The sequence below is a fragment of the Notamacropus eugenii genome, chromosome 3 (assembly GCF_028372415.1).
Source record: "Notamacropus eugenii isolate mMacEug1 chromosome 3, mMacEug1.pri_v2, whole genome shotgun sequence".
NCBI classification, from domain to species: domain Eukaryota; kingdom Metazoa; phylum Chordata; class Mammalia; order Diprotodontia; family Macropodidae; genus Notamacropus; species Notamacropus eugenii.
The window spans coordinates 1,566,888-1,590,665 of NC_092874.1; the positions used below are offsets into that span (position 1 = coordinate 1,566,888).

Consider the following 23,778-nt stretch of genomic DNA (forward strand, 5'->3'; position numbering starts at 1 on the left):
CCTTCTCCCTTCTCCCCCTCCTCCTCCTCCAAGAGCCCACTCTGACTTTTTTCAGAAACAACTTCTTCTGTCTTTAAAGCCAAAGACGAAAGCCAGGAATTGGCTCGGGTACATCTCCACCACCTCTGGCCGAGGGCCCTTGACCAGTAAGCAGCCGGCCTGGGATGGGGTGGTGCTGTCCGGCCAGGCTGAGTTGGGGCTCTTTGGGGGTCCTGAGTAGAGGGTGGGAAGCCCTCAAGGGAAGGGCACTAAAGGCCTCGGTCTGCAGAGCCGGCCGCCAGCACCATACTGCGAGAATGAATGTCTAGGGCAGCCCTGGGCGGCCTGCAAACCCTGAGCCTTGAATGCCGGGCGCCATTGATCAGGAGTCAATGGGCCGTTCGCTCTCTCCCAGGCTCCCCCCAGGCTAATGACAACCGCCGCCGCCGTCGCCGCTGCCGCGCAAAAGGACAGTCCCTATAATTAGGCACAAAGCAAAGACTACTTACCCAGAGACCCGCTCCCTTTTTGTTGAGGAACTTCCCCGCGCAGTCAGGCTTCAGAATGGTTTAAAACCGATCAGTCTCGTCATTTTCTACCGTTCGCATTGTTCCATTAGGAAAACTGTTTTCTTTTCTTTTCCCCCCTTCCCACTGTGAAACTTTGGGCTCTGCGCTCCCCAGGATCACGGTGGAACAAAGCCTCCAGCTGCAGTGCCATCCAATTTGAGGCAGACATTGGGGACAATTTAAGGGTTTTATCCACAAGAAGGTTTTTTTCCATTCTCTTAAATGCAGCCATAATTAGAGTAATTTTTCATGTAGCCCGCTGATTACAGCGTTTTTACCGTCAAAGATAATTACCTGTAATTTCCCCCCACTTTTAATACTAAAAAGCCATCTTTATTTAGATTCAGGAACAGGAAAGGCGAAACAAAAGAGGGGAATTATTCTGTTATTCATACACAAATTGCAGAGACGTAGGACCGAAAATTGAAAATTAACCCAAATTATAATGCTGGAAAGAATGGAAGAGGCTGCAGAAGTACAGCTGCTAGTGGGCTTTTACTGAATTATTCAAATGACGTTCAAGAGAAAGCTAGCTACCATACATGAAACCAACGGGAGCCCCGTGCCAAACCACTGTGAGCGCCTGGCATCCAGGACCCCAGCGAGCTCCTGGGAGCTCTGAAACCTTCCTTCCATCTTCCCTTCCTCCCTTCCTCCCTTCCTCCTTCCTTCCTTCTTTCCTTCCCTCCCTTCCTCTTTCCCTCCTCCATCTTTCCTTCTTTGATGCCTTGATTCCTCCTCCCTTCCTTTCTTCCTTCTCCAAGGTTTCATGTCACCATTCCTACTCCTTTGGGTTGGGATGACTGGGGGTGGGAGGGATCTGTCTTCTAGGGGTCTGTAGTCTCAACCCAAGAAGGGAGTTGAACCGACCTTGGACTCCTTGAACTTCATGAGTTATGCAGTAACTGCAGAATGCATGAACTGCTTAGGAAGTCCTTGACTGAGGTCCAGGATGGGCCAGGGAAGTGTGTAAGCATCACGCATCCTGGTACCCGGGGACAGTGGCCCTGGCTGGAGCTAGCTGAGCGTACCTTCCGGGCTCCAAAGGCAGTTCACTCTGTGAAAAGTTGCCAGGTTTGTGTGAGAAGGAAAACAGGGCCTCCCTCTCCTGCTACCCAATGCCCCTGACCATCTCTTTGTCTTTTGACACAGCTCAGTTAGGTTCAGTGTCCAAGGAGAGCCCTTTCTCTGGCACAGAGAAGGGTCTACAGGACACACTGGCTTCCCAGGAGCTCACTGGCTCTGGCTTCCTTTCATTTCGAGAGCTGCCGGCTGGAGCCGAGGAGAGCGGCCCTGAGCCCCGGGAAACAGCGTCATCTATGGACAGCGAAGAGCAGCTCTCTCAACCTCCACACAGCACTGGAGGGAGACACCTTTGCTGTGGCCTGGAACAGATCATTGACAGGAAGGTCCGCCCATCTGAAGGACCAACTTTCATCTCTCTTTCTGCCCCTCTAGCAGGCCCTAAGCAACTCATCCAGAACTGGGCGGAGGCATCATGGGGAGGCTTTCACAGAAGAAATGGGTGACATAGAAACAGCCCTGCACTCACTGCCAGCTCGGGAGACCCAATGCAGACTATCAATGGGAGGGTCTCAGACAGAGGTCGCCAGCCTTTAGGGACATTTTCAGGCAGGAAATAGAATAAAGCAGCTCCAGGAGTCCTGCAGGAGTGGCCCTCTGGAGCACCAACAGCACGCAGCCCAGTCAAAACTGAGAGTAGGCCAGGGCAAACAGCCTTGGCCTGACCAGACTGAGAAACCTCGTATCTGCCTTTGGAGTTCAGACTATCACTCAGGTCCTGCAAGGTTCCAAACTCGCAGCATTTCTCGGGACTCCACTATTCGTGTGCACCAGAGGCCAACAAATTTATCATCCATTCATTTGTCACGTATACAGTAACGGCGAGAAACACAGTGTTTGTGGGAAGTGGGTGAGTGGGAAGGCAGACAAGCAGAGAGACAGAGACAGAGTCAGAGAAGAGAGACAGAAATAGAGACTGACAGAGAGACAAAAAAGAGACAAAAACAATGAGACTGAGGGAGGGAGGGACAGAGGGAGGGAGGGAGGGAGGGAGGGGGAGAGATGGATAGAGTCTAGGTTTCCTGAGTATTCACCATGAGCCAGAGGGTCTGGCCTTCCTTGCCTCCATGATCCCTGCCTCAGTGTCCCATCCCATTCTCCACCACTGACTACTCCAGCTTCTGTCTTTCGAGGTCGCAGTTGGGGGTGGAGGCCTGGGAGCTCTATGGAAAGCCCTCAAAGGCCTTGGAGGCTCCAAAGGCCGAGTCTTGCAGCCTCATGAGACTCAGAGGCAGTGGAACAAGGCAGCCACTGAGGCTGGCCGCAAGGAAACGAGAAGGACGCACTTACCCTCGGGGCAGAGCCTGCAGCTCTGAAGCCGCGGCTTGGGGTCGCCAGCGCTGAGCTGGCCGGAAGAGCCGAGCACACTCGGCTGCGGCTCCTACGGGCGCAGCTCTCGATCCCTCCGTCCTCGGTTGAGTGAGCACAGCCAGGTGCGAACTTGTTCGCACAGCCCAGCACCTCTTATATCGCCAGCGAAATTAGCGGTTATTACTGTCACTGTTTAGTGATGGTTAGCTTGATAAAAACACACACACACTGCTGTAATCAGGACCTGGTGCATCTTTGCAAATTACAGATAATTGGAAACGTCCAGATTATGATAATAGCATCCTAATCCAGCCCGCGAGGTAATGATTCCGGAGTGGTACATGGGAAACTGTCCAGTAGGACCAATCCAGCCATTGTCAACACAAATGCGCTGCTGAGAGGCAGCTCTCGGCTGCCGCCGGGCGCTTCTCATTTCCTGGGCTCTAGGGGAGGCCCGGAATGGGGAGGGGGTGGTGATGAAGGAGCCTCTCCCGCTTCGGGGAAAGGAGGGGGTCGGTGGCGGGCAAGGCCAACTGCGGGGATAAAGGGTTTCGGGATTCCCCCAAGGAAACAGCGAACCCGAATGGGGAGCAAGGAACCTGGGACGAGGAGGGGTTCAGCCTTAGCCCCCGACTCCGGGATTCCCTCTCAGGATTTCTGATGGCTCCTCGGGTTCCTCCCTGACCGTCGAGTTCCCCGCTTCTGTCCTGGTCTCTGGGGATCCTTCCATAGAAGGAAGGAAAGTATAGCCCTGGCTGTGCAGCACCCTTCTCTCTCCCCCTCCCAACTCCTCCCCGCCCCACATAATCAGTTAGTCTCTGTCCGGCTGGTCGCCCTGGCCTTCCCAGTGGCCTCTCGGCCCCCGTCAGCCCTTTGGGACTTTCAAAGCAAAAGGTTCCCCCACACCCACCCAGACCTTAGGCTCACTGATCATTTGCCAAACGGTGTGCCAGGGACCTTTTCGAAAATGTCTTTGTGGCCTCTGGAGTTGTCAATGACGTTGGTAGGTGGGCATCAGGGGAACTCTGCCAACGTGCTCTCCTACTTACGCCCCTTCTTTGTACACCTTTTCCAGGCCCATAGTCCTGAAAGGCCCGAGTAGAAAAATAAGTTTGTCGCTAAGGTACCATCTGAACCCAAAGTCCCAGTGGGTTGGTTGGATGCCCTGCCCCTACTGGCCTGTCTTCAGGGGCTCCTCAACCAAGTCCACAGACCTTGATCCCCTGCGGTGCTCAACTAGGACTCTCAGGGGCTCTGACCTCCAGGACAGTTGAGAGCCTTGAACCTGTCCCTGGATGAAATCCAGCTTGGGGGGCGGGGAGAGTCTCTTCTTTCCTTCCCTCCAGGGGTCAGTCTGAAAGCCAAGACAACGCCTAGAGGAGCCTCCTCTGTATGGGACCCTCAGGCATGGAGTGAGCCTGGATGGGAGAAGAGGGGACTCTACTGCTTGAAGTCCTCCAGGCAGGCCTTTACATTGTGAGGGAGTGGACTACGATCGATCCTTGAAGGAAGCAGCCGGATGGATGCTCGGGGCTCCCTTCCTTCAGAACCAGAGGCAAATGTCCTAAGGACCAGGGAAGCCGAGCATTTACGATTAAGGTTCTGCTTTCCTTCCCTTGACCTTACACCCTGACCCGAGGCAAGTGCTACATTCTGGCGTAGGAAAGCCAGCACTTCTAAATCGAGAGGCGAGTGGAATGGGCCTGGCTCAGGTAGAGCTCCCGAGGGCATTCTTAGAGTTGGCGGGCCTTGTTTGTACCTCTCCCTGGTCACCTCCCTCGCTCTTTCTAGCAAAGACCTAGTGGTCTGCTTCCCTCCCACCCCCACTCTAGCAGCCTCTACAACCTGTCTTCTTGAACTGGGGCGGGGGGGGGGGGGGGGGGGGGGGCAGACTTAAAGTAGATTTCAAGCCCTAATTGTTTGCCTTTGTCAAGCACACCTATAGTGCATTTCTGCTACTTTTGCTTATCTGGGGACTGTGCCCCTGAGCAATCTGGAGGGAGACTCGGCTGAGCACTGACACAGAGGCTGGAGATGGCTGGGCTCGGGACTGAGGAACGTGGTCTCCCTGGAGGGGCAAAGACCCGGACTACATTTCAGGGCTTTGTCGAAATGAGGACTTCAGGTGTGGCTTGGACATCAGAAGAGAATTCTCTTGGGAAGCTCTAAGTAGCTTCCCCATCCTCCCCTCCCCCCAACCAAGCTCGACGTAATCAGAAGCTCCGGAGAACAAAGGCTGAGTTCATCGCCAGCAGGGACTTCTCCCTAGGCCTAGACCAACGCCATCCTCGGCCAGCCCGTGGCCATTGCTGCTCACAGGCACCAGCTTAGTCTGTACAGTGGCTCCTCCCTTTCTGCAGAGAACTCCGGCCAACGGAGAGAACTAGAGCCTTTCCCCCTCTTCCTTCTCTTTCCTCTTCTCCCTCTTCCTTTCCCTCCACACCTGTCCTTCCCCTCCCTCCCAGTACCTTTCCCTCCCTCTACCTCCCGTTTCCTTACTCTTCCTTCCCCTGCCTTCTTTCCTTCCTCCCACCCTTCCTCCTCCCATCCCTCCCTCTTCCTCCTCCCTTTCTTTTCCCCTCCCTCCCTCTTCTTTCTTAGTACTCCTTCCCTCTTTCTTCCGTTCCCTCTTTCTCTCTCCCTCCTTTCCTCTCTCTCTGTGTCTCCTAACTCTTCCTCTCACCCTCTCTCTCTTTCCTGTCAAGTTTCCCTTTCTTCCTCCTCCCTCCCTCTTCCTCTCACTCCTTCACTTCTCTTCTCCCTCTCTTCCTTTTTCTCCTTTCCTCCTTTTCCTTACCTCCTTCATTTTCTCATAGACAGAAGCAAGAGATAGACTTTCTGTGGCCCACTAGCAGGGCCCCAAACCCCTCAGACTAGGCTATGGGTAATTGGGGGAAGAAAGTTATTTTGGAGAAATGTTAGAGAAAAGCCAAGTTGTGGTCTCCCCTCCCCCCCCCCCCAACTGCTTATTGAGCTTCCTACCCTGTGGGAAGGGGGTGGGGTGTGGGATGGTTAATGAATCTGGACTGTTGGTGTCAAGGTCATGCTTAGGTACTGAGATCCCCATCTCAGGAGCAATACTAGGGCTGGAAGCAGGCCGAACTTTCCCCAGTCCAGGAGGTGCCATTCCACCCTAAGGATTCCTCCTACACTCCAAGCCAAGTGACCTTCACCAAGGCTAAATGATCTTGGCTAGCCCTGACATTGTGTGTGTAGGGAGAGTCCTCAACAACCTCCCCTCCCTTACCCTAGACACAAGTAGAGGTGTGCGGACGTACTGGGGCCCTGAGAGTAGATGTCTATTGACAGACAGAAACCCTGGGCCAGGAGATCTCAGGGGAGATTTGAATGGGAGAGGGGATGCTCACCATAGAAAGAAAGCTCAGGAACCAGTTTGGGTTCTCTCAATCAGTGGGTGATCTTCAGGGCATCTGGTTGGAAGTTGTGAGTGGGAAAAGCTCTTGGGATCAGAGGGACCAGAAGAGTTGAGCTGGTATCTGAGGCTATGGGGTAAGGAGGGAAAGCACTATTTTGGAAGGGGTTGGAATTGGAGCAAGGTTGGGAAAAGAAGGGAAAGAAAAAGCAGACACACTGGGTCTTGAGGTTTGAGACTGGAAGAGTGTTGGACAGGATGTGCGAATATGTGGGGGGGGCAGGCAGAGACAAAGAGAGACAGAGACACTTATAGAGTGAGAGACAGAAAGACACAGACAGAAACAGACAGTGAGAGAGAGCTAAAGAGGGAGAGAGACTGACAGAGGGAGGGACAGAAACAGAGACAAACAAAAACCGAGAGGCAGAGAGACAGAGCCTGAGGCAAAGGTAAGGAGCGCTGGGACAGGGGAGTGGGTGGCATCGGATAAAGGTTCTTTTCCCAGGGGCAAGTTTTGTGCCAAGCAGAATGAATCTGCTTCTCTGTGGAATGACTGTGCTGGGGTGGATGGGAGTCCCGACTTGAAGGCGGGTGAGAGGGAAGGAACGAGGCCTAGGGTAGAGGCTGAGGCCATGAGGCCATGGAGGGGGGCCGTGCGTGTGGGGCTGTGCTTCAGGCCCTGTGGCTCAGCCCTGGAGCCGCCTGGCACCCGCAGGAATGCCGCTCCTCTCGACTCCCTGGGCTGCCCCCGTCTCCACTCCGAGGGAGCAGTGGCGGAGGGGTGGGGAGGGCGGAGGGAGGGCGGAGGGAAGAAGAATGAAGGGCAGAAAGAGAAAAGAAGCCGAAATGAGTGCAGCCCAACCCAGCCTAGCTGGGAGGGAACAAAAGGTGCTTCACCTGATCCCTCCCAGCAAGATTTGGGGGATCGGAGCTAATCTTGCTCCAAGCAGCTCGGCTCTGCGGGGCTCAGCTTGGCTCCTCCTCGTCCGCTCCCTGCACCCCCTTTCCAATGCAAGAAGCCGGAGGAGCCTCAGTGCTTAGGGGAAAAAGGGAGGGGGAGCCTTCCTGCCCCCACTTCTGCACAGGAGGCTTGAAGGAGGAGCACCACAATCTGGGCAGGGGGAATTGCTCCCCCTCCCGGCGGGGTCCATACCCGGATTCCCACCCACCCTGCACAAGCAAATTGGGGGCAGCTACGGCAGGACTGGGCTTTTTCTCCCCCTCACATTGTATCATCAGACTCGACACACACGGTGGGAGCTGGAGACCAAGACCCCTTCAGACCGACCCGGAAGGGTAGATAACGAAAGTGATCGAGAGAGACTAGAAACCGAAGGAGACAAAGAAGGGACGCAGACACAGAAAGACCGATGAGGAGGAAAGCAAAAGACACAGAAACGGAGACAGAGAGATAGAGACGGGAGAGAACGAGACAGAACTCCACCGACATCGGGACTGGGAGCGAAGCCACATCCGGGCTATATTTTGGGAACCGGCTCTGCTGCCAGCGCGTTATTTTTCTGTCTAGTTGCTGGAGACTCCAAGGGCCCCAGGTCCTGGCGGAGAAGCCTCATTGTCCTTGCTGTCTAAGGGAACTGGTAAGCAGGCGCTTCTGCCAGAGCATTTTTGTCCACCATTCCCGGACCGCGCCAAAGAAATGGGAAGGAAGGAGACAAAAGGGACAAGAGAAGAAAAGCAAAGAGAACTCAAAGGAACCACACCAGCCTCAAAACCATCAGGGTCCCGAAGGAACCCTTTGGACCCTTCCCCGCAGTCCAAACTAAGGAAGTGCCCGAGGTGGCCTGACTCGGAGCTGTCTGGCCACGAGGCTCGTCAGCTCGAGAAGCCGCGGTGCCCTCAGCTCTCTCTCTCACAAGAGGCTGCCCTCCCAGCCGCACACAGTAGCGCCCGACCTTGGGCTAAGAAAGGCACCCCCTCTGCTGCCCCTCCCCCTTTCTTTGTGCGTCTTTGTGCCCAACAGAGGTCAGCCTAAACCTCAGAGAAGGAGGAGAAGGCAAGGACAGAAGGTAGAAGAGGAGGTTGAGTGTGTGGAGAACAGAGGAGAAGACGACGATGGAAAAGCTGGTGTCCAAAGTGATAAGCGGAAAGCCGTTGGTTATACCCAAGTACAAGGCTTGGAGAGCTGTGCGTCCCACGCGGGAACAGCACCCAAGCCATCGTCCCCAAGCACACTTGTAGCAGACGACACGGGGCCCGTGCAGACTTCGGGTCCTCAGCCAGCCAGGAGAGAAAAAGGGAGTTCCACCTGCTCTGTGCCATATTAATTCCCCATGGTCGGGGGAGGACAGCTTGAGTCCTTCGTCCTCCAGCTCTGTGTCCCCGAGTCAGACTCGAGTCTGGATCCGTCCAGGATGTCATCGGGTCACTGAACGTTCCAGGGAACCAAAGGGGGGCTGCTCGGGATGAGCCCTGGGCAAAGCAGAGGTTGGCCCTCGGGCTTTGCGAATTGACGTCTGGAAACTCGTTTTTTTCCTGTACTGCCTGGGCCTCCCGGCTTCCTGCACTCCCACCTGAGCCACTAGGAATCCCGATATTCAAGTTAGCTAATAATATTTAACTAAAAAAAAAAAAAAAAGCAAAACGAAAGAAAACTAGATAAAATTGAACCTAATTCCAATTCGAAAGCCTTGGTAGTCTTTACTTAAACGAGATCGAGTTAGGAAGCAAAGTTGGGAGACACTGGGTCAGGAGGAGGTTCGCAGGGCTAGAAGTAAGCCCAGGGGCAGCAAAGCTTACAGGCTGAGCAAGTAGGAGGTGAGGGCTTTGGCAGTTGGGCCCATCACCGTCAAGGCGCAGCCAGCCTTCTAGGTACTGCTTTCCCAGTTCCGAGGTCTCCAATGGGCCTGAGGATGTTTCAAGCTCTAATCTTGACCACCCACCAACAACCACCACCAACACCCACCACCACCTCATCAACCAACCTACCAACCAACCGAGGACAGCTACTCCCGTCAGCCTCTGAATCCAGGGACTGGCTGGTGGACTTCCTGGCGGCCAGCTCTGCATTTGCCTATTTACTGCTCCCAGTTTCTTTTGGTAGCAGGGGGACACGGGAGGCAGAATAGAGAGGCAGTCCTAGGTAGAGATTGGGAAATGTCTGGGCCATCTCTGTAGACTGTGCAAAAGCAAGAATCAGACCGACAGATAGAAAAGCAAATACAGATGCAGACAGATGAAGACGGACAAAGATAAGGACCAATAAATAAAGAGGACAGACAAGCAGACAGACAGACAGGTGAAGCCCAATTGAGAAACACAGGCGAGGAGAAAGACAGGGCCATGGCCCAGACTGGCCCCATTTTGGGCAGAGCGAAAACAACTCTGCTTTAGTTTCTGGCTTTGGGGGATCTGCTTTGCCCAAGCGCTAGACAAGCCCCAAGTCTCCTTTCCTGGAACAGATCAGTCATAAAAGAGATTGAAACGTTACCCACGTTATTATGCCCTTTATAGTGACACTCCGAAGTACCCTGCTTCAATTACCCAGCTGCCAGTGGGGAAATGCTGCTCTCATCATTGGAGAGGGAGCTCTTCTAGCACTGAGGGGCTCCCAAACGTGCCCCCTCAGATACCCAGCTTCGACCTCTGGGCACTGCCTGGGAAACTGTCCTGAAACACACATAAGGAGAGGACCGGGAGCCCGCCCCTGTGCCTATTCCCATTGTCTGAAAGAACTCCTGCAAAGTGTTGTTATTATTACCAGTAATGTAGCAATTAAAAATAATAAAAAACTCAAGATATTTGAGAACTCATCTCTTATCCCTTCTCCTCCTCTTTCTTCTTCTTCTTCTTCTTCTTCTTCTTCTTCTTCTTCCTCTTCTTCTTCTTCTTCCTCTTCCTCTTCCTCTTCCTCTTCCTCTTCTTCCTCCTCCTCCTCCTCCTCCTCCTCCTCCTCCTCCTCCTCCTCCTTCCTCTTCTTTTTCCTCCTCCTCCTCTTCTTTCCCGGCAGAGACAAAGTAGACCCTCATTTTTATTCTTTACTTTGCTCTCAAGCTTGCTTGGGGCCCAGCGTAATCTGCCTAATTGCTCTGGTTACCGCCACCCCTGCTATGCTCATTGTGCTAAATTCCGAATTCCGGAGGCCTCCGCGCTGGCCAGCGCAACTCCCCCGGGGGGGGGGGGGGGGGGGATGAGGGAGGGTAGAGAATTACACCTTCCGAACTTCTCTTCAACAGAGCTAGTTCGAGGTTAAGTTCGGCAAGATCTGTCAGTATCACGTGGCCAGATCCATAAACCCCAGTAAGTCCCTCTCTCTGCTTGTATGTGTTATATAGCACAAATAAAGACTGTGGTCCATTGTCCCAGTGAAGTTACACACAGTGGAGCCTATGTCCTATACATCAGACTAACCAATGTGGTGCTTCCCAGAGGTGCTTCCATGTTTCTCAGAGATTCCCCACAATGGCTTTCATGAAGCATCTCCAGACAGTTATTGGAAAGTCAGAAAGAATATTTTTTCAGACATTCTGTATTCATGGTGGAAATAATTTTATTTGTCCAGAATATACAGTTTAATTCCTCTATCTACACCTATTTACATGGTTAAAATAACATTGAAAAAAGTCTTTTGAAAAGTTGAGGTCATAGATTTCAAGGCACCATTGATAGTGTCCACGGATGCGCAAAAAGTTCATCTATAAAAAGGGGAGAGAGGGTCCTTTGAAATGCAATAACTTACATGCACAAGCTTTACACACGAATCTGGGTCTCCGGTCGTTGGTTTTAAACACTTCCCCACACGCATTCCTTTCATTAATATTCCTAAAACAGCAAAATACAGGAGTCCGGGCGACAGAGACAGAGCGCAAGCGGCTGGCTCGCGGGCAAGGGGCTGCGCCCGCTCCTGTCTCTCTAATAAAGCGTCCCGGAGGTGAGCGCCAGCGGATGCTGTAGGGAGCCATGCGGCTGGAGGTGGGAATTGAGGGAACCGGCCCCGGGGTACCAGGACGCCGAGTTCTCCAGGTAGCTTGAGGCGGGGGACGGATTGGAAGCTGGATGGTGGCCCAGGGAGCGAGCTGCTGCCCCGCTTCCCGGAGGCTCCCACACAGCTGGAGACTGCGGAGAATTACACGCCATGGGGTCACTGGAGCTGGGGCTGTGCTCCGGCGGCATCTCCCCATTCTTCATGATCTTCTTAATCTTAGATCTTTTGTTCTGAAACCAGATTTTAACCTGGAGAGGGAACAAACGCAGCGATTAGGAGGACAGTCTGGGAGGAGACGGTGGACCCCTGGCCAAGAGCCCCCGCCCCCGCCGCGCCTTCCCTCACCGTCCGTCCCGCTACCCCTCTGCCCCACTCACACTCCAGTTTCCGGGCCTCCTTACTGAGCCGAGCCAGAGCCCGCATTAAACAAAGCTAGGGGCTGTGAACCAGGAAGATTCGTGTTCCTCCCTGCCTCTCTCCATTGCTCCAGGTCTTTTTTCCTCTCCCTGGCCTTGGTAGCTCCAGAACACCTGGCTCAGTAGTCCTACTTATGGCGCTCGACCCGGGTTCTCCTTCTTTCCCGGGTGCGCCGGCCTCCCGGTTTGGACATGTACTAGAGGCCAGACACCTAGAACCTCCCCTATCCTGCACCGCCTCTCTTCAGGCCCGGGCAATCCCTTCTGCTTCCTCTCCCTCCCACCCACATCCCAGGCTCAGAAAAAAAGAGCGAGGGAGCAAAAGAGCGGCAAACGACCGCGGGGTGTGTGCGTGGGGAGGGGGCGGATAGAATGAAAATTCGATTCGCAGGAAGTCACCGAGATGACTTTTATAGGGGAAAAGAAAGGAGAAAACAGGCTCCTGGGGGTGGCACGGAGCCGATCTTGCGGCCCCGAAAGCCCTAGGAGAGGAGAACCGACAGAAGGACAGCTAGCCAGGCAGGCATTGGTCAGACTATCAGGGGCCGCGTGGGCCGACAGACAGAACTGCCTGTGCCCAGACGCCGGATCCGGGCTCTAGTGACCTGCTTGGATTTTCCACTAGAAGAGGGGAGCTATCAGCGCGGGAGATGAGCCTCAAACACCCCAGTGCCCTCACGCTTCTCCTGCTCCTGGCAGCCTCTAGCTGGGAAGCCTGACGAGCACCAGCGCTGGGCGGTTCCTTTGTTTCTGCGCCCACAGTGTGGGCCCCAGGGGCCCGGGCCTGGACCACCTGGCTGCCTAAGTGCTTCCCCGCTCCAAGGAAAGAGGACCCACTAGTTTGGAACTGAGGTGGGGGGCCGTCAGCAGACCGGGTGAGTACCCACCAACATGTACCACCTCCCGGCAAAGGCCTTGGAAGCTAGAGGGAGGAGCGGCCCGGAGGTGCCAGCCGAATGAGAATAGGTAGGATGCAGTGCCTGGGCTCTCACTACCCTAGTCTTAGCCAGAGCTTTGAACATAGGAAGAGCTTTTGGGGGGGGGGGGCGCGGCTGGAGGGCGGTGGCGCCGGGACTGGAGCCCAGGCCAGGGAGGCCAGAGGGCTTCTGGCTTTACCTGTGTCTGCGTGAGACCCAAAGAGGCCGCCAGTTCGGCGCGTTCCGGCAGGGCGAGGTATTGGGTCTTCTGAAACCGCCTCTGCAGGGCAGCCAGCTGAAAACTTGAGTAAATCGTCCGAGGTTTGCGCACCTTCTTGGGTTTGCCATTCACCATCCTCACTTCGGGTTCTGCAGCGTCTTTGTCTAAACCATCAAAAACAGAGCCGGTTAGGGTCCTGCTGAACAAGAAGGCAGCTTCCTGCCGGCCTGTCTGGCTTCCTCTTCCAGATCCTGGAGCGAATAGGGCGCCTCAGGGCCCGCCAAAGTCCCCGGGAGCCCAGATACCAGGGTTTTCGTCCCAACAATAATCTTCCTCCCGCACTGCACACTCCCTTCTTCCCCATCCCCACCTTCTTTAAGTGGCAGAAAGACTATGTCAGGTCAGACAGACTGCGGACTGGCCTTTCTCCTCTGTCTGTGACTCCTCTGTCTGTCTCATTGCCCGGTCAGTTCAACCCGGCTGCTTTCTCTGGTCACCTCCTGCCCGGAGTTCTTTGGGGGCCTATTTTCGCCTCTCCCTCCCCTCACGTGGCCCGCACGGACGTAGCAGGGCCGACCATAGTACGAGACGGGTCCAGAACCTGGTGAGAACTCTGCCGCCACCGTCTCCGCCCTCCGAGCCCACACTTGCTGACCCAGAGGCCGCGAGCCGAGGTCTACCAAGTTCACAGAGCCACAAGCAAGCACACGGGCTCCTTCTGAGCTGAGCTGCCCCAGACAGAGGGCCGATTATCCCAGGCCCGTAATGTCCTTGCAGATCGGCTAGGATACAGATGCGTCTGGTTTCTTTTACAAATAGACTTAATAAGCCCTTGACAAAAAAAAAAGGGGGGGGTCGTTCATTTCATGAATGAAACAGAGAAACAGTGAAAGAAACAGCCTGGCCAGCTCCTCCGGTCTATGTAAAGGGCGGCAGAAGGCAGGGGATGGGGAGGGGCAGGACAGACAAATGCCTAGCCACAGACAGCGCGCGCGCTGCAAAAGATTGAGAGCCTTCGTAAGAAAAGGGAAATGTGGAAAGGCCGAGAAAAATTCTAGGGCGTCCCGCGATCTGCCGAGTGTTAAACGCCAGCAGAGATGAGGGGTGGGAAGAAGGGACTGGGACAAAGAGCCCTCTCTACGGCGAGAAGCGTCCCTACGGCAACAGAGTACCTCCTGCCCCCAAGAAATGATTTTATCAGAGGCTTCATCTCCAAATTTGGTGAGACTTCAGAGAAATAACTCGTGTGTAGTGTGAAGTGTGTGTATGTATATGTGCACGTTGTGTGTGGTGTGTATGTGCATGCATGTATAAGGTTGTGTGGTGTGTATGTGTATGCGGTGTGTGGTGTGCATATGCATGTATGTATACGTGTGCAGTGTGTATGCATATGTTTGTATATATGTGCGTGTATGTATGTGGTACAGTGTGTGTATGTATTTGTGTGGTGTGTGTGTGGTATATACACTCAGCACAGCTCCTGGGGGGTGGGGTAGGAGGTGCTGGAGGGCTAGGGAAGGCTGTGGTTTGCTTCTGCCAGCTCAGGGATGCTAATATTAGAAGGATTATTCATGTGTTGAGGGTGGGAAGCTCAAAGCCCATCAGAAAAACCTCCCCACAAAGACCCCCCACTTCTAACTGCTGAGCCGCAGCAGCCCAAGCTCTGGAGGCCGCAAACTCTGAAACCAGCCTAGAGGAGAGGGAGGGACACACACACACACACACACACACACACACACACACACACACACACACACACAGAAAGACGGAGAGGAAGAGAGAGAGATACACAGAGACAGAGAGAGACAGAGACAGAGAGAGTCTGTGTCTGAGTGTCTTTCTCTGTGTGGAGAGGGGTGGTCACTAACATTACCTACTCGGCCAGGCACACACACACCTCATTTGGTTAGACGGCTTCTGAAAACGCTGAGCTGAAAAATTCAACTGCGTTCTCGGAACTCCGGAGTCCGAGTAACTGACCTGGGCAGATGCAGTCTGACGCGCCCCGGGCTCAGGCGGAGAGTGCTGGATGCCCGCAGCTACCCTGGTACTGGCCCAGGGCCTAGCTGGTTCTCTCCTCTGAGCTCAGTGCCCCATACATTTCCCCCCCTCCCTCCTCCCCCCCACCAGTCTCAAACTTCCCGGGATTGGGATTCTTTCTGCTCAAATCACCTCTTGAGCCACGGCCAGCAGCTGTGGAGCGGGGACCCTCCAAGTTGGGCTCGCCCACAAGACGGGGGTCTAGCCATAGAGGCAACTTATAACCAGAAGACCTTGGACCTTTGAGGGTCTATTTGCTGACTGCCCTCTCCTCGTCTGTCATCGCCTTTGCTGCGAGGGGCGCACCCACTCTCTCCTCTCCGTTCTTTCTTTAGCTGCCTCGTGTTCCCCCAAACGCTTTCTCCCTATCTCTCAGTTCTCTCCCCAGCCCCCGCCCATTCCCTGGCTCTCCACCCAGTCCGGCCCAGTCCTCACCTGGCTGGCCGGAGGAGCTCTGTGTCCGGCCATAAGCCCCGCTGTACTGGGGATGGTAGGAACTGGCGTAGCCGTAGTCCGCGTACGCTTTGGCCGGGTAGGTGCCGGGAGGCGGCCCGGCGGCGGCCCCGCTCACGCCGTGGTAGGGATACTGGTAAGGATGCAGCGCCTTGCCGTAGGAGGCGGCGGGGGGTGAGCAGTAGCCATGCGGGGCACCCCCCGTCGGGCTGTAATAGTCGGCGTCTGTGGCCGAGGATTCCGGCAAAGTGGGCGACTCCTGAGACGGGTGATGCATGGCTGCGGCCGTCTGAAAAGGAGCCGGGAAGTCACTGGAGCGGATGCTGGGACCCCTCCGGTCAAACACCCCGGTCATAGTTCGGTGGCAGAGGCCGACACCCAGGCAGTGGAAGTGGCTGCGGTTGTGGGGGCGGAGGCTCAGGGTTCTCGGGGAGAGGAGGCGGCGGCAGTGGCGGAGGCTCTATCTCACTCTTGGGGCTGCTTCGGTCTAAGCAGACATGGCTGTGGGAGAGGAGGAGACAGAGGAGGAGGCGGGGGCACTGGAGAGGGAGGAGGCAGAGGAGGAGGAGGAGGAGGAGGAGGAGGAGGAGGAGGAGGAGGAGGAGGAGGAGGCGGGAGAGCAGAAGGGGGAGGCAGAGGAGGAGGAAGATGAGGAAGAAAGGGAGGCGGAGGAAAATAAGAGGCGGCGGCGGCGAGGAGGCTGGGAGCCTCGGAGTCTCGGGCTCGGGCAGACTGCTGGCGGGACGCAGCCGAGCCTTGGTTAAATCCTTAATTGAGCGCTTACGCACAGCGGGGTGGATCGGGTTCCATTGGCCAGAGCAGTCGCGAGCAGCGGCACTCGAACTCACCCAACTAGTTCAGCTCCTTGACAAAACTGGGCTCAAAAAAAGTGTGTGTGTGTGTGTGTGTGTGTGTGTGTGTGTGTGTGTGTGTGTGTGTATGTGTGTGTGTGTGTGTGAGAGAGAGAGAGAGAGAGAGAGAGAGAGAGAGAGAGAGAGAGAGAGAGAGAGAGAGAGAGAGAGAGACGGAGACAGAGGGAGACAGAGACACAGACAGAGAGACAGAGAGAGAGAGACAGAGAGCCAGACCCTGTGTGATGCAGTGTGGGCTGGAGGAGGGTTCCCTGAGGAAACTCACAGGAGTTCCCTCCTTCCCTGCTCTCTCACTTGCCCCGAAGCAAAGACACACTTGGACACACAGAAACACTCAGATACCTACTCGAACACAAGCACACTTACTGACCCTTCCTCGAACTGACACCACTTGAAGGAAGGTTGGCCCTGGATTGGAGGGCTCCAGTGCCCTGAGGAGCAGGAAGTCTTGACAAGGGAGGGACGAAATTCGAGGGGCTGGAGTGAGGAGGCCTAGACCGACTAGGCCAAGAAAAACCAAGTGCTTCTTTTCTAGAAGAGATGTTGGTCAATGGGGGTCATCACATGTTGGGGATTTCAAATTTGGGGAAGCTAAAGATTGAGCATTTCCTTCTCTGAGACATCTGACTAAAAGACCCTCACTGGGCTATGGGCGGGTGCACACCAGAGCATACACCACATGTGGGACCACATCATGCAGGGGCACACACATCTCACATACTGGCCAACACTCTCTGGGCCGAACCATGTCATAAGGGACTCCATAAGTTTTCCCGGTCCATGGATGTAAGTCCAGGGAAGCATCCCCCCTCCCCAAAGTTAGGCTCGAAGGAGCTATCTTTGCAGACACCTGCTCCTCTTTCCCCCCTCTTCCTCTTGCTTCATGTCTCCCTTGTCTCTCCCTGGCTCACCAGGTTCTAACAATCGTAGTTCTAAAGCCATGGATACTTCAACCTGGGACTTTGAGGCCAGTTGCAAAACGCATTCTCAGAAAGCAACCAAGACACTGGCCTCTGGTCCTTCCACTTGCACCAAGAGAAAACTTGGAGAAAACAAGAGCCAAACTGTGGGAGAGAAACTGAAGAAGGCTGCTCCATTCCCTCCTTCTGTGTCCAGGAGCCACAGGGGTCTCCTTGTACCCTTGAGTCATGGGTCCTTCCTTTTCTAAAGTCCAGGAGAAGACCACGGCCTTGCCCAAACTTCTGGCTCCAGTCTCTTGGGCCCTGGTCTCTTAGTTCCACATCTTGTCCACCATCCTTGAATATTGCCGCACCCAACCCCCGCCTCCCAGTTCCTTCATGAAAATTTGAGCAGGGGAGGAGAGAGAGAGAGAGAGAGAGAGAAAGAGAGAGAGAGAGAGAGAGAGAGAGAGAGACAGACAGACAGACAGACAGAGAGACAGACAGAGAGACAGAGAGAGACAGAGAGACAGAGATTTAACAGGGATTTCGGACCTATCTGTCCTTAAGCTGAGCTTCCAGTCACAGAAATCTCCTTCCTTTTTTTACCCCAAGAAGTAGGGCTGGGATCTGAAGGTACAAGGGTGCATTCCTAGCAGTTTCTCCAATACAGGCGGGAATCCTTTCCCAGAAGGACTGTCCACTGCAGGCCAGTGCGCCCTCGGTGTCTGAGTGTGTGCCCTCCGGGGCCTGTGTGTAAGGAGTTTTGGTCTTCATTGTTCCCACACAACAGGAGCCCCCACCCCCACCTCACCCCCTCCTCGAGAAGAAAAGACTGCTCTGGGAAAAGGGGAAGGAAAGGAAAAGACGACTCTCTGTATGTTCTGACTTTAAATATGAAACAATACTAAGGGAAGAACATAGGCAAGTCCTTGAGCAATAGTCCAAAGACTCCGGGCCTTGCTGGCCTGGAACTCTCTCATCTGAACCCACACTCGCACAGACCCGGGACCAAGGAGCGGAAGCAGGCCCCTTGCCTGGCCACAGCGGTGCCCACGCCGGAGCTCCTCAAAGTGCCTTCCCACTACCACCCCCCACCCTGGGTCTCATCGGTATAGACTGAGGCTGCCCGGTGCTGGTCAAGAGTCTAGGGGAGGGAAAATGCGCCAAGGGGGCTGAGAGCGGGACCAGCGGCTCGGGGACCCTAACGGCTCAAACCTCCGGAGCCTCTTCTGAGAGGCTGGGCCTTTCTGTTGGAGAGGAAAGGAGCTGAGCTAAGCGTGACTCAGGTCCAGAACTCGGCAGGTTAACAGTGAGTCACCCACACCCCTGTCGGTCAGGCCAAATTGCCTGCAATTTTGGCCAAAAGCGCAATCAGCCTCAGCCCTCTGCCAACCTCTCTCGCTTCTTTTTAATTCTTGGACAACTCTGCGAGTGTGTGTGTGTGTGTGTGTGTGTGTGTGTGTGTGTATCTGTATCTGCGTCTGTGTGTTCTTCCCCAGTTCACGAACTCCACCCTCCTCTGCCATCACACAACCCCTCTTTTCTCCTCGCGAGCCCTCTTTCCCTGCCCCCCTTGTCTCACTTGTAACCATGCTGGGCAGTGTAGCTGCTGGGTCAGTCCTTTCAATTCCATTAGTGGCCGTGCTCCTGCTCCTCATCCCAAGTTGCGTGTGCTCGTGTGTCTGTGTCTATGTACATGTCTTGTAGGGAGCAAGGGGTGGGGGACGAGGGCCGCTGTCCCCTCTCCTCTTGAGGCACCGTGGGTGACAGCCCGTGGGAGGGTCGCGGGTACCAACTCTGACTCTCAGTTCCCACTCAGTTCTCTCCCACCTCCTCTATCAAGTTCTTAGGTGGTCAAGGGATGGGGGGACAGTAATACTGGGCTGCCTCCTTCCCCTGAAAGAGTCTACAAACTCGTGCTCTTCTCCGCCCTCCCCCCAAGATCAGACCCCTACCAAGCCCCAGGAGGCTGGGTGAGGAAGCTTGTACTTCCCAGCCCAGCTCAACCCACAGCCTCGCTCCTAGGCGGCAGAGACACAGCGCGAGCAGCTGGGAGCTTGGGGATGCAGACTGAGTGGCCAGTAGCATGCCTGTGCCGCGAGCGCCACCTTGTGGCTGAAGAGAGCAGCTTTCCAGCGCAGGATGCTTTAGGTTCCCGGAGAGACCAAGCTAGCCTCAGCTGAGGAGCCAGATGCGACTGATCCCTGGCCACGTGGCCTCAAAATACTCCTAATGGACGAAGAAGCTCAGGCTGAAAAGATGAGGTGACTGTACCAAAGGCAGAGTGGCTAGTGTCCTTATCACCCCCTCTCCCTCATTTCTGCCCACTCTGCTTTTGCCTCATTGCCCACGCCAGTCCAGAATTGCTACAATCCCCTCCCTCCAAGGCCAGGATGAGTCTTTCCTCCTCTTCCCTAGGGCTACAAGTCTCACCTTTCACTCAGTGCCCATTTTCCCTGTGCTGACCACTAACAACAGCTCCACCCATCCCCCAGAAGCCCTGGATACCTTCTGCCCTCCTACGGAAGAGGAAAGGCCTGCTTTCTCTGTCCACACACAGAGAAAGATGCTCCATTCAGGTTGAGACAGAATCCCTCCCCAAATTCCCCACCCACATACATACATATACTCCCATTCACCGAAAGCCTCCCTTCACAGATACAGAACAACAACTCCTTCCCACAACATTAGATGAAGAGCTGAAAGGGACTTTAGACATCATGAAGTCCACTCCACCTCCATTTTACAGATGGGAAATCTGAGGCCCACGGAGACAAGTGGCTTGTCAACGGTCACATAAGTAGTAGTTAATACCAGAATCAGTTCCTCTGACTCCAAATGAAGTACTCCTCCTGAGTCACAGCTGGCACTCTGGGAAGGCAAGTAACATTTACAAGGTCATACAGCCCCTTTGTGTCAGAAGCAGAACGTGGACCCAGACCTTTTATCTCTGAACTGGCTCTGTCCTTTTACTCTGTGTCTTCCTGTCAGATCAGAATTGGTATAGTTTTAGGGTGAGGCTCCACTTAGATGTCACTTGTACCTGACTTACAGAAAGTAATAAGATGCCTTCATGCTTGAAATGTTGAGAAGACTTGATGGATGTCTATGGTATGGACATCATTAGATATGGATGAGGATTGGCCATGTCTGTCCAATAAATCACTCATTCAGAGAATTTCAACTATGTGTAAAAAGCTTTGATTGATTTAGCGATCTTTGCAAGGGAATGTGTTAAGATTGTTTGAGGGACTTGGTCTTGCCCATATAGAAAACCAGTGAGTGAACTGGTATTGGGGAATGTGTTATCTACTAGGCCAGTGGTGGAAGTCTCCAGACAAACCCCAGAAAAGGAATCAAGTGGGTCAAGAGAGTGAGAGAGCAGGGTGCTTCAGCCTTGGCCCCATTCTCCACCAGCCTTGCTCAAGATGAGCACCTGTGGGCTTTGAAGGATTACAGCATGTGGAGTTTTCCATTAGTGTCCAGTCATTATCCCTGGGACAGCAACAGTTGTCAGAAATGTCTACATCAGGAGATGACGACAAACTAGGTACATTGAGGACTGTACAAGGATCCTAGCAGAGAAGCTGTATCATATGGAAGCAAGATTTAGGGGACTTCAGTGAGGGGAAACAACTTATGAAAGCTGTGAGTTACCTCCTTCATCATGGATGCCCTAAGACTGAATTTTCTTTCCCCTGGAGTCTTAGAGAACAGCTAGATGTCATAGTGGATAGAGTTTGACTTGAATCCTGCCTCTAGGTAGGTGACCCTAGGCAAGTCACTCAGACTCCTTCAGCCTCACTTTCCTCATCAGAAAATGGGGACAGTAATCACCCTATCTCCCAGGGGTATTGTAAGGATCAAATGAAATAGTATGTAAAACTCTTTGCAAATCTTAAAGCATTTCATAAACACTAGTAGTAGCGGTGGTAGTAGTAGTAGTACTAGTAGTAGTAGTAGTGGTAGTAGTAGTAGTGATAGTAGTAGTGGTAGTAGTAGTAGTGGTAGTAGTAGTAGTGATAGTAGTAGTAGTAGTAGTAGTAGTAGTAGTAGTAGTAGTAGTAGTAGTAGTAGTAGTAGTAGTAGTAGGGGTAGGGTGTGTAGAATGTTGGCATCACAGACTTTGGAGGAATTGTTTTGTAGCAACAACATTAAGTGGTAAATACCTTCTGCTTAAATCTAATTAAGTCTATCAGGCTAATTGATATCAACTGGTAATCATGAAAAAAGCTAGTGGAGCTTCTTTAGGGGCTCTACTTCCATGAGCAGAGAAAAGGCCTCTGATCCCTGGTGTCCCAGGCTGCTAGGGTTAGTGATGGGGTGGCAGAGTAGCTATTCATGCCAAAGTATGAGCTATGAAAAGAAAAGGAGAATTTCCTACCCGCACTTAATGAAAACATTGCCTTTGAAACCTCTGTCCCTCTAGCCCATGTACAGGTTTTGGATGGCATGGGTGCTTGATCAATGTTTAACCAATGTTGATCAATGAATAAATTCATTTTAGCACCAAATTCAGACATCTATGTGAGCTCAGGCCACCCCAGAGTGAGACCAGGCTCCCCACCTAGTCCACAGGGAGAAAGCATCTGCTTCAGAAAGAAACATGACAGATTCCTATCTAGGGTCATTGATTTAAAGTTGCAAGGACCTAAGGTTACCTAGTATAAGGCTGAAAGGTTAAGTGAATTGTCGAGGTTCAAACAGGGAGTAAGTTAAATGTCTGAGATAAATTTCAAATTCATGTCTTTCTGGCTCCATGTCCAACTTTCTATCCTTTGCCCAGTACTTCCTCCCGAGCCTACGTACCACCAGTCCTGCTTCCATCATGGCCCCTGTAGTCATCATCCAGAGAGCAAACACCTCTTGTGGAGAAAGAGCCCATCATCCCTGCTGCCACTCAAATCAACTCTTGATCAGCTGCCACTGAAAAGCAGACAAGACCAAAAACTCTGGTGGCCAGAAGTATCCCCTCACCCCTCCATGAGTTCTACTCTCAGACTGGCCTCTAGGAAAGTAATTGACAATTACCTCTGCAGGGGTCCCAGCCTCTGCATTCTCAGCAGCCACAGATACTGAAGAACCAGAAAGTTCTGCTCCAAGTCTTTACCATAGTCAGATGATTGTATAGGGTGTATGGGGTATTCAGGGAGGACTAGCACCTCTGGTATGAGGGTTGCCTTAATTATATCACATTAGTACATTAAAACAAATAGTAGGAAAATGCAAAGCCTTCTCCTACAGTTGTGGTTATCACCATATCTTCCCCTCCTCCTCTATCTCCTCCTCCTGTCCCCTCCTCCTCTCCCACTTCCTCCTCTTCCCCCTCCTCTTCCTCCCTCTTCTCTTTGTCTTTCTTAAAAGTTCACTGCACTTTCTGCTATCACTCCACTGTTTTGACTCCTCGGTATTAAATGTGGAAAGATTGGTTGGGAATAGATTGGTTCTAGTATCAGATGCCAGAATACTAAATTGTATACTTTTTTTGCAAGCCAGTGGGGAAGTTTTGAAAGTTTCTCAGTAGTGTATGATCAGCGCACGTTTCAGAGAAGTGACCCAGGTTATAGTGCAAAGGCTGTATTGTGGAGGGCACCAAGACCAGCCACGAAGCAGTGTCATTTCTACCTTCTTTAACATCCTCCACATCTGTACCCTTCTCTCCACCTACCTGACCAGCACTCGAGTTCATCAGTTTCTTCCTGGGGCTAGTGAAATAGTCTCCTATTGGTCTCCTAGATGCAAAACTCTTCCCAAAGTGCTCTGTCCCCTGCACAATTACCAAGTAATTTTTCTAAAGTGCAGGTCATTTTCCTTCTTTAGGAAATCCAGCAGTTTCTTATTTACTGCTAGGATCAAAGATTAGCTCTGTTTGGCATTTCAAGCCTGTCACAACCTAGTCCCAATACACCTTTTCAGCCTTCTTCTTTCCTTCCTTCTTTTCTCCCTCCTTTCTTTTCGGAAATTAAAAGCTTTTCCATTCCAAATGCCCTCCCTCCCTCTAGTCTCTCTCATGCATCAAGAGGATGACCAATAAAATCATCATACATGTGAAGTAATGCGAACTTTCAGATCAGCCATGTTGTTTTAAAGCAGCAAGAAAAACAAAGGAAAAGAAAACAATCTGCTTCGCTGTACATCAGTCCAACGTACGCGTGAGCTCCCTCTCTCTGGAGGTGGAGAACATTTTTTTATCAGGAGGCCTTTGGAATGATCTTGGGCCATTGTATTGCTGAGAGTTCACATTCCTCTCCAAGGACATTCTGTTCTAGCCAAATTGGCTGTTCTTCCCAGTGGGGATTCCATTTCCCATCTCCACACCTTGGCCTTGGCCCCCACTGCCTAGCATGTCCTACCTCCTCCAATCTTCCTTAAAATTCCTTGTTTGCTTCAAAACTTAGCTCAGGTGCTACCTTTGCCATGAAACCTTTCTTGACCTTGCAAATCTATAGCCCTTTTCCTGACAAATTATCTTGTTCCTTTTTAAATATATGGAGTACATGCTCTTATGTATCTCCTTCTTGAACTGGCATTTTGGGTCCTCAGAGCAAGGTTATTACAACTCCCTCAGAGTGACAGAGAAAGACTGGAGGAGTCGACTTTTCCCTCATCCCCAAATTGCACAAAGTTCACATTCCCCACCAGTCTACTTGTCCCATGGTTACTAGTTGATATCATTCAATCAGACATAAAAATTTCATTCT

The 23,778-nt window shown here is 53.0% G+C and overlaps 1 protein-coding gene and 2 long non-coding RNA genes across 5 annotated transcripts in view; all 3 read right to left on the reverse strand.

The window, feature by feature from the left end:
- LOC140532354 (uncharacterized) overlaps window positions 1-10,153 on the reverse strand; it is a 58,483-nt gene extending 48,330 nt beyond the window's left edge. The window contains exons 1-2 of one of the 3 annotated variants that reach the window (XR_011976467.1): window positions 6,311-10,153; window positions 489-4,296 (exon numbers count right to left, since the gene is read on the reverse strand). This is a non-coding gene — a long non-coding RNA (uncharacterized lncRNA). Of the gene's footprint in view, window positions 1-488; window positions 4,796-6,310 lie in introns of those variants that run through there. The other 2 variants (XR_011976468.1, XR_011976466.1) reach the window with 2 other exon arrangements.
- A 651-nt stretch (window positions 10,154-10,804) lies between these two features.
- Window positions 10,805-15,956, reverse strand: DLX5 (distal-less homeobox 5). The gene is made up of 3 exons (XM_072650752.1): window positions 15,286-15,956; window positions 12,790-12,974; window positions 10,805-11,505 (listed from the first exon to the last, which is right to left on the reverse strand). The coding sequence occupies exons 1-3, from the start codon at window positions 15,656-15,658 to the stop codon at window positions 11,185-11,187; spliced, it is 879 nt and encodes a 292-aa protein (XP_072506853.1). The 5' UTR covers window positions 15,659-15,956; the 3' UTR covers window positions 10,805-11,184.
- Window positions 15,957-19,860: 3,904 nt separating this feature from the next.
- On the reverse strand, window positions 19,861-22,361 carry LOC140532355 (uncharacterized). Its single transcript, XR_011976469.1, has 3 exons — window positions 22,109-22,361; window positions 21,887-22,003; window positions 19,861-19,948 (listed from the first exon to the last, which is right to left on the reverse strand). It is a non-coding gene; the product is annotated as an uncharacterized lncRNA (long non-coding RNA).
- Between the last annotated feature and the right edge of the window lie 1,417 nt (window positions 22,362-23,778).